This window comes from Poecilia latipinna, unplaced genomic scaffold (genome assembly GCF_001443285.1).
Source record: "Poecilia latipinna isolate Pla-1442-1.1 unplaced genomic scaffold, P_latipinna-1.0 Scaffold12, whole genome shotgun sequence".
NCBI classification, from domain to species: Eukaryota; Metazoa; Chordata; class Actinopteri; order Cyprinodontiformes; family Poeciliidae; genus Poecilia; species Poecilia latipinna.
In genome coordinates, this window is record NW_015112628.1 from 501,022 (window position 1) to 519,420 (window position 18,399).

The 18,399-nt window shown below is 40.1% G+C and overlaps 1 protein-coding gene across 1 annotated transcript in view; it reads left to right on the forward strand.

Annotated features, from left to right (window-relative positions):
- Positions 1 to 219: 219 nt before the first annotated feature.
- brinp3b (bone morphogenetic protein/retinoic acid inducible neural-specific 3b) overlaps positions 220 to 18,399 on the forward strand; it is a 48,491-nt gene continuing 30,311 nt past the window's right edge. Inside the window, exons 1-3 of the mRNA XM_015030738.1 lie at positions 220 to 1,213; positions 13,429 to 13,631; positions 17,172 to 17,383. Of these exons, the coding sequence (XP_014886224.1) occupies positions 978 to 1,213; positions 13,429 to 13,631; positions 17,172 to 17,383 (651 nt within the window). The 5' untranslated portion in view covers positions 220 to 977. The remainder of the gene's footprint in view (positions 1,214 to 13,428; positions 13,632 to 17,171; positions 17,384 to 18,399) is intronic.

An 18,399-nucleotide genomic window follows, 5' to 3' on the forward strand; every position in this document is an offset into this window, starting at 1 on the left:
CTTCCATTTCTCACTCTGCCCAGCTAAAGCAAAAATACTGTTTCACACATTCATGATTGTCCTTGATTATTGGAAAAAGACTTATCTACACGAGTTTCATGTTTTAGACTGAATCGCTGAAATAAATAAACCAATGATATTATGATTTACTGAAATGCGCTTATCTAAAAACGAAAAGGGGGCCCTACATTAAAATCTGCTTATGGCCCCAACCAGTCTTGGACCGGCTCTGCTCACCATCACCGTTGTCATCATCAACCTTTCCTAAAAACTTGACTCCAGCCAATGATCTTTCTCGGAGTTTGTGTTGCCCTCATCATGATGCGCTGGCTCGCCCTCTCGCTGTCTCACTAGAAGAAGAAAAAAATCCTGAGGAATAAAAAGCTCTCTTTGTTGAAGCCAGAGATCATTCACTCACCAGCTCGCTCTGCGAAGAGGAGCAGCAGCAGCAGCAGGAGCCGGAGCCCCGCAGCCTTCCCTGGGCGTATATTTCGGTTTCTCGGGCATTTGAGCAGAAGGATTCCGGTCCGGGTGATGAAACCTGCCCCTCGCCTCGCTGCCCACCTCCGGAGAATGTCTCAAAGCGCGAGGACGGCCCCAGCGTGAACTCCGCCGCGCGCATCAACTTCTCACCGGGGAGCGACGGCACGCGCGGACCCGCCGGCGAATTAAAGTTAACGAAGATTGAGAAAACTAGTTGGAGTTGTCGCCTGAAGATACGAGATTACCCGCAGGGTTTTGGTCGGATTTCTGAATCAGGACGGCTTTTCACCAGGATAACAGGTTCTCAGGAGGGCAACCTTTAATATTTGAAGGCTGAAATTCGTTATTTATTTGTCACTTTTTTCTCTATCCATCTCTGGATGTTATTTCGGACTCCTGACAATCACCCACATCTGCGCCACGCGCGACTTTTTTCACCCCTACCATCCGTCCTCCCTCCAGTCCGGAGAGAATGAGGTGTCGCTGGGTGAAGCATGAGCCGTCAGAGGATCAGTCATAAGCGGCTGTCTCTGCTATGGAAGGGGCTGGTGGTCCTCAGCCTGTGGCTATGCTGCGGCTGGACCTCCGGGGCGGCCGGCCAGGGCGAAGGCGCCCCCGGCTCCCTCGAATGGCTGCTGTCGGATAAAGGACCCTTTCACCGGTCGCTGGAGTTCCAGGAGGCGTTGGAGAGATACCAGCAGGGCTTCAGCACCCGGTATAAAATCTATAGGTAAGAAGACCCCCATTCGGTAGGTGCTTTAGGTTTGGGTAAGCATTTTGCTTAGAATAACAGACGGGGGCATTTCTAGAAAGTTTTAAAAGGGCGAGCAGATGGGGGCCATATTTTATCCACCAAAGTTATTAAATTTATATTGCCTTTTTTAGTTAAAATGACCAGTCAAAACGCCTTTTAAGCCCAGGGGATAAACTGTAATCGACCCCTCGACCTTCCTATTGCAAGAAAATTACTCTATCCAACTATAGGGTGAGTGAGGAGCATTCAAAATTGGCACACTAAATAAATAAATCAGAATTATCCAATATGTTTAAATAAATATCACACTCACCAGTGGTGGTTCTAGATTAAGTTTACCAACATAATACAAAAGAATGAAACAAGCAGGTCAATAGTTCATTGTTTGATATGTTAATTGATCTAGTAAATGAAATGTGTGATCTAAGGATGGCTAAAACTTATAGTGGAACATCTTGATTTTTAATTTGTTGCCAATGTAAAACAGTGACGGTAAAAAAAACAAACTGGTCAAAAAAACCAATTAGCTATATACGGCTGAACAATAAAACAATAACAATATATATCGAGATAGACACCTGATCAATATCAATAGATAATATGTCTGATAGAATATTCAATATTCGATATGTAGAATTGATCCATAACCGCACAGCGTTCTGGGGGATGTAGGCAGAGAAAAAGGCTTTACCCGGTTCATGTCGGGTAAGCAAGGTGAATGGCATCAACTAACTCACTCAGTTTGGTTACCTAGCAACGACCTATTGAGTAACTTGTGCAGCAGGAGTTTCATGTTTTACAACTGTACCTCGTAATGACTTAAAAAAAATAAAAACAAAACTGTAGATAAAATGGGAAAGGTCATGACACCAGTATGGCAATATTTCAGATATTTAAAACTAAAAACTAACCAAGAGTTATAAATTTTGACTGATATGAAATGCTTGTATTGTTATATGTTTTTCAGCCATCGTCCATCGTATCGTCCAGCCCTATAGCTGTGGTTTCTGTGTCAGTGCATATCATCTTGGTGGCCATAACAGAGGCCAGGGCCAGTTCTGACAGGGGCGCTGGCCCCTGTCGGTCCCTCATCTAGAACCGCCCATGCCACTGATTGAAACTTTTTCTATTCTTCAGTGAATTTCTATTTAAATATGTATTAATGTTTGGACAGGGGTCAAGGAAGCATTTCTGCAGGGGGGCAAAACCAAAGAAATTTCTCTCATATTTTCAGGGAAGGAATACATAAATAAATATTTATTCTTTATTCAATTTATATAAAAAAAATATAATGCATATCAGACTATGTTTAGAAAGTTTTTAAGTTGACAGCCATATTTTTATTATCTATTTTGGGGGGAGATTTGAATCTCAAGGGGCCATGTCTAAACCACCAAAAATCAAACCAGGATTTCACTAGCTTCTGCTACCAAAAAAAAAAAAAAGAAAAACAAAATTCATATTCTGCATATTTTCTAGCCAAGTGGGGCAAGTGGGAATGCTAGCAAATTTAAAGGGATGACTATTGCCTCTCTGGGCCCCACTTTAGCCCCCCGCTCCCACTGTTCTGAGCCCCAGAACATTTTATCAGCATAAACTAACCAGCGTCATGTTTGCAGTTAAAAACATGACGCTGTTTTGCGTTGCCTCACAGGTATCGACAACCGCATCAAATTAGCAGACGAGCAAAGCCGAAGGACAACTGGAGCAATTCAAAGTGCGCCTTTGCTTCCGTCGTTAAGTATTCAGACCGCAGTCCCCCCTCCAACCCCCCACCCAGACTCGTTCCCCGGATTAAGACTCTGGGATATTTTGGGGCTGCTTCTTGTGAATGACCTCTGCTGCAGGAGAGCAGGAGTTAATCCCCTTACAGTGCACGGAGCGCTGCATCCTTTCTGCCACTTCCTGCAGCTGCATTAGCAGAAGCTTCTGCCACCTTTGTCTAACTGTTCCTCACAAGCATTCCTGTGTATGCAGCTGTTAAGAGCTCATCGGAGCGTGCGCCTCATATCCCCCCCATCTGTCAGCATTTAGGCTGCGCGCAGAGGCAAATAAGCCGGTCTGAATCCTCTTCGTGATTTAACATGTTCACACATATTCTCCCTGCTCTCACAGTCCTGTGGGGTTCGGTTGAAGAATAGAATGCTTCTTTTCTGCGGGTGACCACTGCCAAGGGTTTAACCAAGTGGAAAAAATACTTAGCAGGCTTCTTGCAGGCGAATAAATCAATTTCTCCATTTTCCTATCTCAGGAATCAGTTTCTTTTTTTTTTTTTTTTTAGGCTCTGCTGCTAATCATTTATTGAGACCCGCATTGTTTATTTTGTTTTTCCTGATGAGTCCGCCGCATCAGCTTTCTCTGGAGTCCCCTGACTTCACGCCTCTCCTCTTCTGAAATTAGTGAATAATCGGAGATAATTACAGAAGATGCTGACTGCCTGAGCCGTCGGAGGCGACCGGCATCGGTAATGGCCTGCTGCCACCGTTCTTCCTACAGGGTGTTTTTAAACGCCATGCTCAAGTCCCATTTCCTCACATTTCTGACCCGACGGCCACTTGGAGGGATTATGGATTAAGCATTTTAAGCCTGACAGCAACATAAAATACAACTTCTACACAGCTCTGCATTCAAAACATCCATCAATGGGTCGTCTACTTGAAAAAGATTCCCACATCTGTCTGTCCTGCAGGCTCAATACAACAAAACGTAGAACACCATAGAAATGGATGGGCAGAATTTGTTCAAATTCATTCATGAGTTATTATTTTTTTGCGGTTGGAGCATTTAGAAAACCTTTCAGCACATTTAATCAAAAAGAAAAACAAATTCCATTTCGAGAAGTAATTGTTTGAGCGGGATGACAGGAGACACATTTATAAGTACATCTAAATAAAAAAAAACAACATATTTTAAGTTGGACAGATTTTCTAGGAACTTCTCAGTGACCCTGTTTTCATCAAGGTTTTTTGATGCACATCTTGAAGTATCGTATTAAAAGTCGAAGAAAACATAAAAAATTTAAATAACTTTCTCAATATCGTAAAAAAGGATTTTTTTTACGCTAGCTTGAGGCGGATTTGGACTTTTCTGAAAAAAAGTGAATGCGCTAAAGTGGAGCTGGAAACATTTTCTGAATAAGGAAACTTACCCATGCATCAGTGCGTCAATGCCTTACCAGAGCTAAGAAATTCGGAAACATTTACAAGTGCAGACCATCTGTATGAAGGGGAGTATTCTCCATTTTTCCTTTTTATTACAGCCATATCAACATAGCATCAACATCTGACAGAGTTATGCTGTCCATAGCCTGGTTGATCTGTTTCACACCAAAAGATGAAAACACGACTAATTCATATTTCCTTTCTTTTTAAAAAAAAAAAAAAGTTCACTTGAACTTCACATGACAGTTGATGGAAACACACGCAATGATATTCGGCTTCTTGTTTCTCTCAGGTATAAATATACAACATTATATGCAAACAGAAAAGCCTGTTAGCTTTAGTTGCTGGTCATTAGGCTTCATATGTTGAGCCACACATGTTAACATCACTGTGGGAAGGAAGGCGAAGAAAATTTCCGTCACAGGGTCTGAGAACAGGAACATCTTTGGATCGCCACATTCCCGTAACAACCATTACGTTCTACCAAAAAGTGTACTGGATTTTTCTTCTATTATTACACTTTTAAACTTACGGTGGTTGCTTAACTCTACTAGGATTTTAACTGGGACTTTTGGCATCGACCAAATGAGACTAAAAAGTCAAATTTTTCAAAAACGAACACCTACAGCAGGTTTGACGTTAAACAAAGGATTAGTTATCTCATGCCAAACATATGGTAAAAGAACTGTCGGCCTGTTTCCTTTTCCAAAAGCTCTTGAACCCTTGTTACAACGCATGACAACAAAGACTCTTAAAGAAAGTCTCTTTTTTTTCCCAGGAAAGTGATTCAAGCTTCTTTGAAGTCTTCCCTGGAAATTTCAAATTTGACTGATTCCAATTTTTATTTTCTGTAGACTGCAACACCTAAAAGAGAAACATGGTGCTGGTTCCTTGATGAAGGAAGTAGTTTTAAACCCAATAGAAAAAGAAGGAACTGCAGTGGTATTTGTGTGGTTTATTGGCCACAAAATGTGAGAGCCCTCTAAAAACATTTCAAACTTCACATTTTAATATTTGAAACATATGAGTTACTATGCTTTATTGTGCACAACAGATACAATTTTAGTACTTCTACAGAAGCTAGCGTCTACAGTCTTCTGAGTTTGGAAGTTGAGCCAATCGGTGCTAAGGAAAATGACTGGCACTCCAGGATTGGCTACTTTGCAAACGCCAGCTAATAGTTTGCTCCTTGGCTTTTCAACTTCCCAAGTTGGATTTTTTAAAAAATATTTTAGATTTGCTCCATGTAATTAAAATCACTGAATAACCAATTTTTCTGTGAATAATTTAGAGTTATGTTCCACAGGAGAATCTATTATGCGACAGACTGGCGACCTGTCCAGGATGTACCCCGCCTCTCGCCCGGAACGTTAGCTGGAGATAGGCACCAGCACCCCTCCCAACCCCACTGAGGGACAAGGGTGTTCAGAAAATGGATGGATGGATGGATGGAGAATCTATTAATACTCAACCTGAATAGGTGCCAGTCCTTATTTATGCGAGCCCTACCTTTTATTAAACATCAGAAATGCATCAAGGTTAGTGCTGTTAGTTGATGCATTTGCAAACTATAAATGACTGGAGTTCTTAGATCTGATACATTCCCGGTGTTTCTCAATCAGAGTTAATTAAGGGAAAATTGGCCGATTTTACTCTCTTGCTGTTTGACTGGTGCATGTCCATCCAAATCAACACTGAAAGGATTTAACAGACACAAAATCGACCTTTGCCTAAGTGCTGCCCTGTTGGAAAAATACGTTACTGCCGACATGGGTCACCTATAATTGTTCAGGCTGTGATTTTGTGAAAAGCAATTATTTCTTAATATGGGATCCTTCCCACTGAATACATGTAGTCAAATTAAAAGTTCAAAATTTTCTCCCAAAATATTTCATCGAGAGATTACAAAACTGTAATAAAAGTTGAACACGTATTGAGGTGCTAGTTAAAGCAGCAGTGACGCCTGAGATGATTTCTCTACAGCCTCCCAAGCAGCCCGAGGGATTGGAGTGCAGTTCTACCCCTCTGACCTCTGTAATAGGCCAAACTCCACAGTGAACATAACATAGCTGTCAGTCATGTGGCAGCATGTGATTAAGCCGTCAGTTTGCTCCCCCACAGCGGCGCATTTCAAACTATTTTCCTCCATTTCCAAAAAGTTTTCTGTATCATGGCTGATTGCCTTCTGTGCACACACCGAGGCTTCCTGTTTACCCAGAGCTCCACCTCCTGTCACCTCTGCTGTTCGCCACACGCTGAGGGAATAGCTGCAGGCTCAACCACCATCTGTCCAGCAGAGATGGACGCTCATCCCATCCTATTGTTATGATGATTGCTTGTAATGACACACTCCACACCGCCCCAGTTCACCAATTATCTCTTGTTCTTCTCGTGGCACTGATATAATGGCCTCCCGGGAGGAGCGGGTGGGGTGTGTATGTGGAAGAGCAGGCAGCGCTTTGGGAAAGGTACACTAACCGACCGAGCGAGGGGTTAACGAGTATCTGGAGTTCAACAAGGAGTTTTGTCTTAAGGCCACGAGATAACAAACACAATGCGAGACGCTGTGAGATTTTGGTGTTGTAGCTTCTTTTTTTTTTGTGTGCTGGGAGTTTTGCATTGCAGTAAGTTTTATTTTCTGTATGTTTTTTTTTTTTAAACTAAAGTTCTGCACAGTAAATCACATAAAATATTTCCCCACTGGGCTGCTGGTGCTCTTTTTAAAGATAGCAGCCATTTCTGAGATATACAGCCATGGACGAGTCAGCCGGCAGTCCTGATAAATGCGTAAAAAACCCTGAAATAATTTTAGCTTTTATTGCAGTTGGATAAATTAATTCTGAATAAAATCCAGCCTTTTATTTGAGTATGCTTACCATATTTTAAGAATTTATTGGTTTTAGCACAATCCCAGGTTGTGCAATTATTGATAGCAATATCCTTTAACCTTCCTGCGCTCATAAGAGATGGGGTCATTTGGACCCCACAAGCTTTTTACTTTGTGTGCGGTCTGGAGGGTCACACTCCACATGCGCTTTTACAAGGTTTTTTTTTTGTGTGCGTGTGTGTATCGTTTTGGGAACTGATAGACTTATGGGATTTATGATAGAATGCAACTTGGGAAGAAGAAATATCCAGTCTCTGTGCCACTTGACATGCTATTAACTTCCATTTGCAAAGCAGCCGATCCAGGAGAGTCAATCATTTCCATTACTCCCAAAAGTGGAGACAAGGAAGACTCTAGAGATGTTAGGTAGATGTTTTCTACTTTGCAAATTAATGCAATTTAGGATATACATTGTTTTTATCTATGAAGATACTCAGTCTTTGGAGGGGTCACAAGTATTTGCAGATTTTAGCAATTCACAGGTGACTGTGGTTCCTAACACCCACGAATACTTAACCTGGTGAAAACAGACCCCTTGTTCTACACTTTGCTTTGTCCAGAGGTTCTGGGCTCTTGCCTATTGAGAAACAATTGCTTCCTGGAAGCACAGAAATGTTAATATTTGGAAGTGTGGCCAACACGGACTGAACGTCTTCGCAAAGCCAATGTCCAATGGCAGTCGTAGTTTAGGTTCCATTGCTGAATCTACAGGCAGACTACAATTATAAAACAGCACAAAAAATTGACGACATCCTTCACAACTTCTCCTTTTGTTCTCTGATTGGCTGAAATTCTACTGGAGAAATCCAAGTCAATGGGAAAAGCACAGATTGAGCTGTGTAGCGAGATTTGAGTCCATCGTAATTGCAAAGAAAGGCAGTGGCCAGGCTAACAATAGAGCACGTTCACTGTTTACAATTAACGAGCATCAAGCAAGGCCTTCAACATGTCAGATCCACCATTCTGTACAGGGCAAAATACATTACTTCACGGTAAACTTGGATGCTTCTGGACAGGACAGTTTTTAACAGGATATCCAGATGCTGTCATAAGATTCCAGGCTGGTGACATTGGATAATCCTCATTTGACTTATCTTAGAAAACTGTTGGTCAGCAGTATCTGATGCAGATAGTAAGGCATTGTGACAATGCACAGCAACCTTTCTCAGATTTAAAACACTGAATGTATATGTACGGCCTGGATCAAGAGCTCAGCCACATACATACTTACACAGTTGAATGCTGCAAATTGTAGGCCAAGTTGGATCGACTTGTGTCATGTGAATGGCTACATATATATTTTTAATTTGGGGTTTGTCTTCATTCCGATCTCTAACTCGAGACAGTTGAGACTACTGCTAATTAGCTACACTCTTGCTAGCTAGCTAGCTTTTTGTTTTGCGTCTCTCACGGGTTAAGTCCAAATTTATCACTACAAGTTTTTACATTTCTGTGGAGCAGTAGGTCTTACATTCCACCCATAGTGGTATTAAAAAGTCTTAAACTTGAGTTGTTGAAAGCTGATTAGCTGAAAATGTGTGTAAAATGATTTGCTGCATCTTAGTACATCAGCTACAACATGTTCTGACCAAAGCTCACAGTTCTAATTAAAGTCCCAGTTGAGTTTACCCAACTCTACTTTAATGTTTGGTAGGGGAAAAAATGCCCTTTTTGTAGCTTCAGATCCAAATTGGCTTTTAGCTTGTAGATATCATCTAGCTGTTGCTATGGAGACTTGGTGACACTCTTAAGGTTTGGAGGTTTTTCTTACCTGCTCACTGTGCATGTTGGCAAGATAAATATGGCCATGTTTAGCCACAGCCCAGTCTGTGGCTAAATGTATTTCCAAATGGGAAAAGACAGACATGAATTAATTTTAAAAGTTCCCCCTTTTAAAGTCTGACCAACAAAGCAGCATATTAATTAAAAATTAACTTACCTATATGTTTTGAAGGAGTTAGGGGTACTAATAATTGTGGAACTGGGTAAAAGTTTATTTTTTAAACATTATTTATGAATATGACATTTATTTCCAGCTGAATGAATATAGTTTCTTCAGTTTCCATTTGTCAGATTATTTTAATACGTTAGGTAAGGTAGTATTGACAGAGATTTGTGCAGAGAATAATAATGAGGAAAGTTTAGCTGAGGTTATTTGCTGGCATCAGTCCATAATATACTGCAATATTCTAGTATTTTAGTCGAGAAAAAGTACAGTGACTAAAAAATGAAAGAAGTTCAGTTAAAAAGGAGCTCCTCTGTGCTAAATATTAAGTTGACTGCGGTCTCTTCTGCTCAGTGCATGAAAGATATGAGGAAATATTCATCTCAAGGAAGTCTTCATCTCATCTAAAGCTGAAATGAAGACTTTACTAGTTGAACTGCAGTAGCAAAATAAAACACGTTGACGCGCGGCATTTAAAACATTTGGAGAGTTTAATTTATCTTCTGAATGCCAGCTCATCCCATGGTGCTCAGCTTGTTCAATAACCAAACATGTCAAATTAACTACATGGCAGCTGCTATAAAACATCTTTTCATTTGGCTGCTTCTTTATAGTTTAATTATGTTCCCTTTTTACTACTAGAATTATGCTGCTATGCCACAAAGACATAAGACAACATAAACATGACTTAAAATACTCAAAATGGAAGGTATTAATGTACCGCAGCCAATGTCTAATTTTTGTAAAAAAAAAAAAAAAGCATATGAATAAAACAAGCAGCATTTTTATTATGTATTTACGCCTAGTGAGAGTATTACCTACAGAGGTTTCAGTAATCTTCCTTATTAGGAAGAGCTCCATTGTTGGCTGTGAGTACAGCAACAAACACATTTTATTCAATTAAAGTCTTAATTTGTCTCATTCTATTCTATCATTTCTGCTAACTGTGAGATGATTGCCGTCTGAAGCGACGGAGGCAGATGATTGATTCCAGTGAGCAATGTTTAGAAATTGGCTCAGCTCGTGGTCAGTGTCCTACGCAGATTGGTCTATTTTCTCTCTGGCTGATATGGCCAAAGCAGACGTCTGTTTTTCCTTCAGGGACTCTGCAGATCTGATAGTGGAGATATTCCAGTTTCCTCTGCAGATCTTTGGTGATTTTCTCAAGCATTCATGTTTTACCAGCCTGTTTGAAACCTGGCCTTTCCCAGACTTGGCTTTGTAAATTACTTCCATAAAGAAGTGTAGGCTTATATAAGTTAGGTAGTACATTGACCTTTCTCTAGTAAACACATAATTGAAGGTATTTGCAACCACAAAAGAATAAATCATCTGGCTTCACTAACTCACATCAGTGATTAGCCAACTGGACACTGAAAATTCAAATATTTTTCCACCATACATAAGCTGTGGTGGGAAGCACAAGCACATACTGTTCAGTGTTGGCGCTTTGACTGACTGAAGTAAATTCAAACTTAGCTATTTTCAGTAGCAGTGAATTCAGAGGAAAAGCAGAGATTTAAGGAATGATTTAAACCAAATGATATTTCCTATGACATGCTGTGATATGTCTGCAATTCTTTAAGGAGTAACTAAACCTCAAATCAACTTCTGCTTAAGCTAAGCAGTGTGGCTGTGCAAATCATGACATTTTCGTGTAAACTTGTTTAAAAGTGGGGTATTATGTATTTTCCAGGCACATGTTCACTGTTACTGTCAATTGTCATGAAATGTATGGATCAAAAATAACTCAAAAGATGTTTGACTTCACATCACAGCTGTATCTGATGCCTTTGAAACTGGCCTCTGTCTCTTTAAGAACCTCCTACCCTTTCCGACACTCCAGCTTCTTTATGCCATTGATGTCGTTTACAGCCTTATTCTTCAAAAGAGTTTGTATAATGACCTCAGAAGATGTGCAGTTCCACTAGGTGTTTACTATTTGCTGACCACACCCCCAGTAGATCCCTCCCACCCATCTCCACACTTGACCACGCCCCTCAGAGTCTCTTGGCACCACCCACTTTGGTGGAATTTTTCTAAATTTTCCTGTTTTGGATATATGCTTCACATCACACATTGGGTTTAATCAATCAATTAATCTAATTTATTTGTGTAGTGCATTTCAGCAACAAGACAGTTTCAAAGAGCTTTACATCATAAAAACACAAAAGTACAAAGTCATAGAACACAGTCAATAATTGAAGCATTACACTTTGTCAAGTGCCAACGTTACACATCAGAACATTGGTTAATGTGTCATTCATAATGTTTCAAAGGTTTTTAGCCTAGGTTAGTTCAGCTCCACTATTAGGATGTAGGAGAGATAGCGAGCTCTCTTACAGCATGTCATTACTTAATGGTTTTACCACCCCACCATCACGTTACCTTCTAGAACATTGTTACATTAAATAATAAGTTTCAGCATCAAAGAGAGCCTGAATACGTGACGGTGCCAATATTTATGGCAATCAAACCAATTCTTGCAATATTGATGCTGTGCACAGTGATGATATGCAGCGCTAATACAAACCAACCTGGCTCTAAGCCAAAAGAATAATTGTACTTGCCCCCTAAACGCAATATCTTAATAATTTCCCTACAACTTCTATCCAGCATTTGCAATAACTGGAATGAAATCTTTTACATCTCTGTGGAGGGATTTTGAACTCTTTGCAGAAATGATTTAATCCACATTCCAGTGGAGGAGAGGGTGTGAGTGTTTCGTTGCTGTGGCAATGCTGCTGGAAGAAATGTGACAATTTCGGTAAATATAAATGGCTCTGTTTGTATCGATTTGGACGCAGATGAGTATGTTTGAATAATTCATTTTTCTAGTATTGATTGTATTGAGATAGCGATTATTCTGACAAGCCTAAGTCAGGCAGCTGACGCCTGATTCATCGTTTATCTCCACCTACTGGAATCCCAAAGTCTCAGAAATGGTTTTGTAAAACTTTCAATGCCTTTTTTTTGCCTATATTCAGAATCTCTTTGAGTGACTTCCTGCTCTGGTAGTAATCAGTAAAACTAAAACTGGGCAATACGTTTTTCACACAGACCTTCAGGAAGGTAAATTCTTTTTTTCAGCACATGAACGCATCTATGAAGTTCTGTTTTTTTTGTTTGTTTGTTTGTTTTTTTTTATAAAAGCTCAGAGTTTGTTTCTTACAGTAAATAGTAAAGCTTTTAGTTCAGTTTTCTTTCCAGTTCAGTGGGATGCGATGGAGTTTTGCTGTCAGCTCGACCTGAACCTCTGCATGTCGGTGTGTTTTCATCTTTGCTGGCGTTTCAGCAGAGTTTGCTCTGCTTATAGGAGAGACTTCAGTCGTTTCCGGCAGGCACAGCTGCAAATGGTGGCAGCAGCCGAGCCAGGAGGCTCAATCCAGTCTGGGTTTATTTTCTCTGTGTGTAAATCTGCTTTTCAACTCAGCTGCTCCTGTGAATCAAAACGTAACTAAGCAAAATATTAGGTTCGGTGTATTCTGCCTTGCAGAAGTTTTCATAACCCCTGGAATATGGCATCAGATTTCTGTTTTCTTCCATTTATCGGTCTATACTGTAAAACCCCAATAAAATAGCATCAGGTTTACATAACGGAGTATTAGGGCCATACTAAGAAAAACAAAGTAAAGTCATAATAATATGAGAATAAATTTGTACACGAATAAAGTCGTAATATCAGGACTTTATTGTTGTAATACTACAACTTACTTAATACCCTAATCACTTTATTCTTGTGCGACTTTTTTTCTCGTAATGTTACAACTTTATTCTGGAGCTATTACGACCTTAGTCTTGTAATATAGCAAAACTAAAGTCATTTGAGAATAAAGTCTTATTACAAGAAAACAGTCGTAATATTGCAGTTTATTCTTGTAATGTTATAACTTTCTTCTCGTATTGTTACGACTCTCGTAATGTCTTGTAATTTTACAAAATTTCGCAGTGTGACTTTATTCTCACAACTTTATTCTCATGATACTACATCTTTATTCTCGTAATAATACAACTTGATTCTCTTGAGTTTATGTCATTTTTCTGGTAATTTAGGGTTGTTTTTTTGTGGGGGTGGGGGGTTTCTTAGCGTTGCCCTAACACTCTCCATTGTTAGTGGGTGTAACGTTGCAAAAATATTAAGCAGCACAATGCTGCATTACATCCTAATACATCATACCTTAATGCTGTGTGTTTGCAGGGAGTTTGGTCGATGGAAAGTAAACAGCCTGGCGGTGGAGAAGCGGGACAGTTTTGGTGGCAGCGGTGGTCTGGCTTTGCCCCTCGACCCCGACCTGATGCACACCATCCGCCAGCTGGGGAGGCGGCCTACCCTCCAGATGATTACAGAGAGTCTAATCAAGAAGTACGGCACCCACCTCCTGCTCTCCGCCACCCTGGGAGGTACTGAGAGCGCTTCACTGCAGGCCTGATTCCCACTGCTGCTAACGGGATTTTCCTCTGCTTCTCCAGCACTGATTTTACCGTCTGCTGGCCGCCAAGCAACAAAGCACATGATTTTTCTTTTTTATTCCCCTTAAGGATGTTGTTGGCAAAAACATCCAATCACTTGGTTTAACATACAACAAATACATTAGAGGAAACAGTGTTTGTGTGGTAATCTTTTTGGAAATGCTTTCTTTCAAAGCACCATTCTGTAATGACCTTAATTTTGTCTTGATTTTTTCCCCATCAGAACATTTTATAACAGCAAAACAGAGAAAAATAAAAAAATAAATAAATACAAATCAAGTACGACATTTTGAGGTTGAGGGGGAGATTTAAGAAACTGAAAATACTAATGATGACCAGACAAAAGTTTTGACTGTTTTTGAAAACTAACATTTGGTATATCATAATAATATAAAATGTCTTCTATTCTTATTTTGTAAGGTCTAATAAAAATGCCTAGAATTATTGTAATTCAACAGCATGCATCTATGTAAGTGATCCAGGCAGATGCAGGTGTCTGAATATATTTTTTCAATATAGCTAATTATTTAGCAATATTCTCTTGTGACCCTTAGTCACCAAACAAAACAAACAAAAAGATCACTGTTTTTCAGCTGTTGGAATAAATCTTACTTATTTCTACTGGTTACACTCAGTTTATAATTTTATGTTTTTTAGGGTACTGTATATTTTTTGTAATATTATCTAGAGTTACAGAAATTTGCTGTCAATCAACTTCCTGTACGCTGCTCAATGTGCTAATGGTGGAAAACCAACTTCCTGTTACAGGACAATTGTTTACCCACTGTCATCAGTGGCTACACTAACTAGCGCTAGCATTCGTAGCAGGCTGTGTTGTGGTGAACCAGCTGTAGCTTCGCAAAGAGCAAACGGGATGAGGTGAGCATTGACAGCGCTAAAACCCTCCCCCTTGGCCTGATTGGTTGTTTCTGACTGAGTGGGGATTTCACAGATTATCTGTCTTATACTGTCCCAACATAATGATGAAAAATTTTGTTTTTTCATTGAAGTCACCTACTGCAGCTCTAATCTAAGACAAAACAATCTTGTCTTTTATTGATGAATCGTGTCACATTGGGAGTTTTTAGTGTTTTAGATTCCAAAGTGTTGTTTAACTCAAAAACTATATATATTTTCTACTTTGTCTTGTTTGTTTTTTTTCCCTGTGGTCGGTTGGCACCTATGTTTATACCTTAACAGACAGTTTATTTGCTTTAAAAACCAAAGTCTGCAGGAAAATCAAACACTGTTTTGCCACAGAGCAAAAACTTCAAGGGTAAGCCCACACCCACAGGAATAAAATAAATTTATATTAGCAGTTATTTTTCTGGGCATGTTTCCTGAGCAGGGATTCTGAAAACCTGACAGAAAATAAAAAGCTGTTTTGAGAAGACGGTGCAGCCGGTGGTGTAATCACCAATCAGGAGACTCAAGTGTCAACGGCAGCTGCAGACTCACTTGCACTAACAAACTTATTCATAGCTGTTCATTTATGTTGCACTGTTGTTGTCACTGTGTGTTCTCATGGAAACCGCAAATTTAAATTCACATCCGTGAACAGAAAAACTCGCATCACAAAGTGAACGAGTTGGATCCTTGATACTAGAACCATTTCTACCAATCTTCTCTCTAATTTAAACACTTATATGTAATCTGAAAACCCTCATGACGCCACGTTTGGAATGGAAGTTTTCATTGTGCAAGCATTGTCATTCTGTGCAGTCCCATAACCTGCAGTATTTTGTTTATCTAGGAGATTTAAGCAGATACTGGATCTATACATGTGGGTTAGGTAGTGGAGCCCCCAGAAAATTCTCCTGGGGTGACCAGAGAGCAGGCCAGTAAAATATTTCTAGAATGACACAACAATAAGAATTTTATGTACATATTTTAGTTCTGTCAATCAATTAACAAAACAGATCAGATTAATCACACTAGCACTGTGATTCATAAATAAGCTTGAAATATAAACATACAGGTTTTCAAAAAAAATGTTTAAGAAAACTGTTTTATTGTCTCAAACCAAACATGTCTGAAGGAAGGCTTAAGACGAGTCACTTTGTTTCAAACCTTTCTGTAGAAATGTTAAAGGGGCAGCATTATGTGTTTTCCAGGCATGTAGTGCCATTTTACAGCACAATGAAGTAACTATGTCATCTTCAGTTATTGGGATATATGTTATATGTATCAAATATGGCTTTAAAATATTAGGCATCATAATTTAACACCTTGAAATTGGGTCTTTAAGAAACTCCTGCTCTTTCTGAAACTCCACCTTCTGGAAGTAAACACAACATTACTCCTATATTAACCCTTTCACAATGTTTTTAGCCAACATTTTACTGAGAAGTAGCTGATATAATGAGCTCAGCAGATGCTCAGTTCCACCAGGTATTTGCTAATTGATCCTGGCTAGTCTGAAGGAGCTGAGTGGGAGAGTTGCAGGGGTGGGGAGCTCTGAGAGGCAGAGCTTAGAAACTGCAGCTCATTGAAGGAGCTTCGTCTCAGAAGGTGGCGATAGGTCCACCAAGGCGTTTTGCACAACTGAATGGTTGCCATGGAGATTAAAGGATTTTTTTTCAAACATGCGTGAAAGAATCTAGGTAACGTTATTTCATGAAGTAAAGCTCAAAAAAGTTGATTTTACATAATCCTGCTTCTTTAACAATAAATTGCGTCTGCTTCGGTTGAAGGATAAATAATTGTTGTAGTATACTAACCTGGTTTTATCCAAACTTCCATGAGGTGTTTTTTAAAGCTAAATTTGCTTCTTTTCTTTTTTTTTTTTCCGAGGTGGCCATGGCCCCCTCGTGTCCACCCTTTGGGTGCACCACTAGGGTTTGGAAAACGCTTCTTTTTTTTGGTATTGAATATCTGTCACATCCAGCGCAGATCATCCAAGTTAAAGAAAAATCAATGCATTTACTTGACAAATACTGCAGTATCGACAGCTAAGTGATTAAAGAGAGCTAAAAAGACTCAGCCAGTAGTGAGTGTGCTGGACTTCAAGCTTTTGTTCTGAGGTGTGAGACTCACTGAGAAGAACATGAAATTTCTTCAGTATGTCTTGTTTTTCTGATCCATTCATGCAGATGCATACTTTAAACACAAAAGAACTAAATCTGACTGAAGAAAAAGGTTTCAAGTCTCCAACTTTTGTCTCAAAGTGTATCAGCCCTGATCTGAGATCTGTATTGTTTCCTTTAGATTTTATTTTCTGTCCATTATGATTAAGATAATCATGATCATTAGGGTAACTTCATTAGCGATCTCAAATAACCTCTATTTATTCATGAGGAGTCTAATAGATGCAGAGACCTTGTTTGTGTCTCTTCCTCCAATCATCCAAGCCATCAGTTCCTCCACAACACTTAATCACCACTTCGCTTTTCTATCTGAAAAGATCCTAATGAAAGGTGATTAGCGCCGCTCTGTCTGAGCTAATGAACCACTCTGTCTGACTGTCACCAGGGGAGGAGTCTCTGACAATATTTGTGGACAAAAGGAAGTTGAGCCTGGACTCGTCGCCCGCAGGGGCCGACAGCGGCGGCGGTAGGGGCTCCAACACGACGGGGGCGGTGACTCTGGAAGCCCTCCACCAGCTGGCCGCTTCCTACTTCACGGACAGGGAGAGCACTCTGCGCAGGCTCCACCACCTGCAAATAGCCTCCACCGCCATACGGGTAGGTGAGAGTACAAGAAGCACACCTGCGGGAAATGAGACCACCCCGTAGTCGGCGCCTGAAGGCATCTGTGTTGCTCCCCCCTTCCCTGCTTGGCGGATTGTTAGCCCTCCAGCATTCTCACCAGGGAACGGCCACATATGAAATGTTGATACTGAGCCGGATTCTCTCTTTTTGTTTTTTTCAAGGTGGGGTTCTGAAACCTATTCAGAGTAAGATAAACAAAATGATTCAGGCAGGAAAGAATATTACTTCAGAACTGATAAATAAATACATATCATTGAATTAAGTTTATTCGTACAGCACATTTCAGCAACAAGGCAGATCGAAGTGCTTCAAGATGATAAAACCACAAAAACTGAAAAGTTATAAAAATACCATACAGACAAGAATTGAGAAACCTCTTGCAGACATTACATTTTGTTGAGTCCCATCCTCAAACTCATCATTACATATCAAATGTGTTGGTCAATGTTCAAGTTATTATGGTTCAGAAGCAACCAGGTGGGTTTTTAGCCTTGATTTAAAGGAGCTCAATGTTTCAGCTGTTTTGCAGTTTTCTGGAATGATATTCCAGAGTTGTGGTGCATAGATACTGAATTCTGCTTCTCCTTGTTTGGTTCTGGTTCTGTGGATGCAGAGCAGACCAGAACCAGAATACCTGAGAGGTCTGGAAGGCTGATACAGCAACAGCAGATCTTTAATTTATTGTGGTGCTAAGCTGTTCAGTGATTTATAAACTAACAACAGTATTTTAAAGTCTATTCTCTGAGCTACAGGGAGCCAGTGTAGGGACTTTAAAACTGGTGTTATGTGCTCTATCTTCCTGGTTTTAGTGAGAACGCGAGCAGCAGCGTTCTGGATCAGCTGCAACTGTTTGATTGATTTGTTGGACAGACCTGTGAAGACGCTGTTGCAGTAATCAATGCATTAAAGATAAATGCATGGATGAGTTTCTCTAGATCAGAGGTTCCCAAACTGTGGAGCGCCCCCTAGGGGGGCGCCGTGTCATTGCA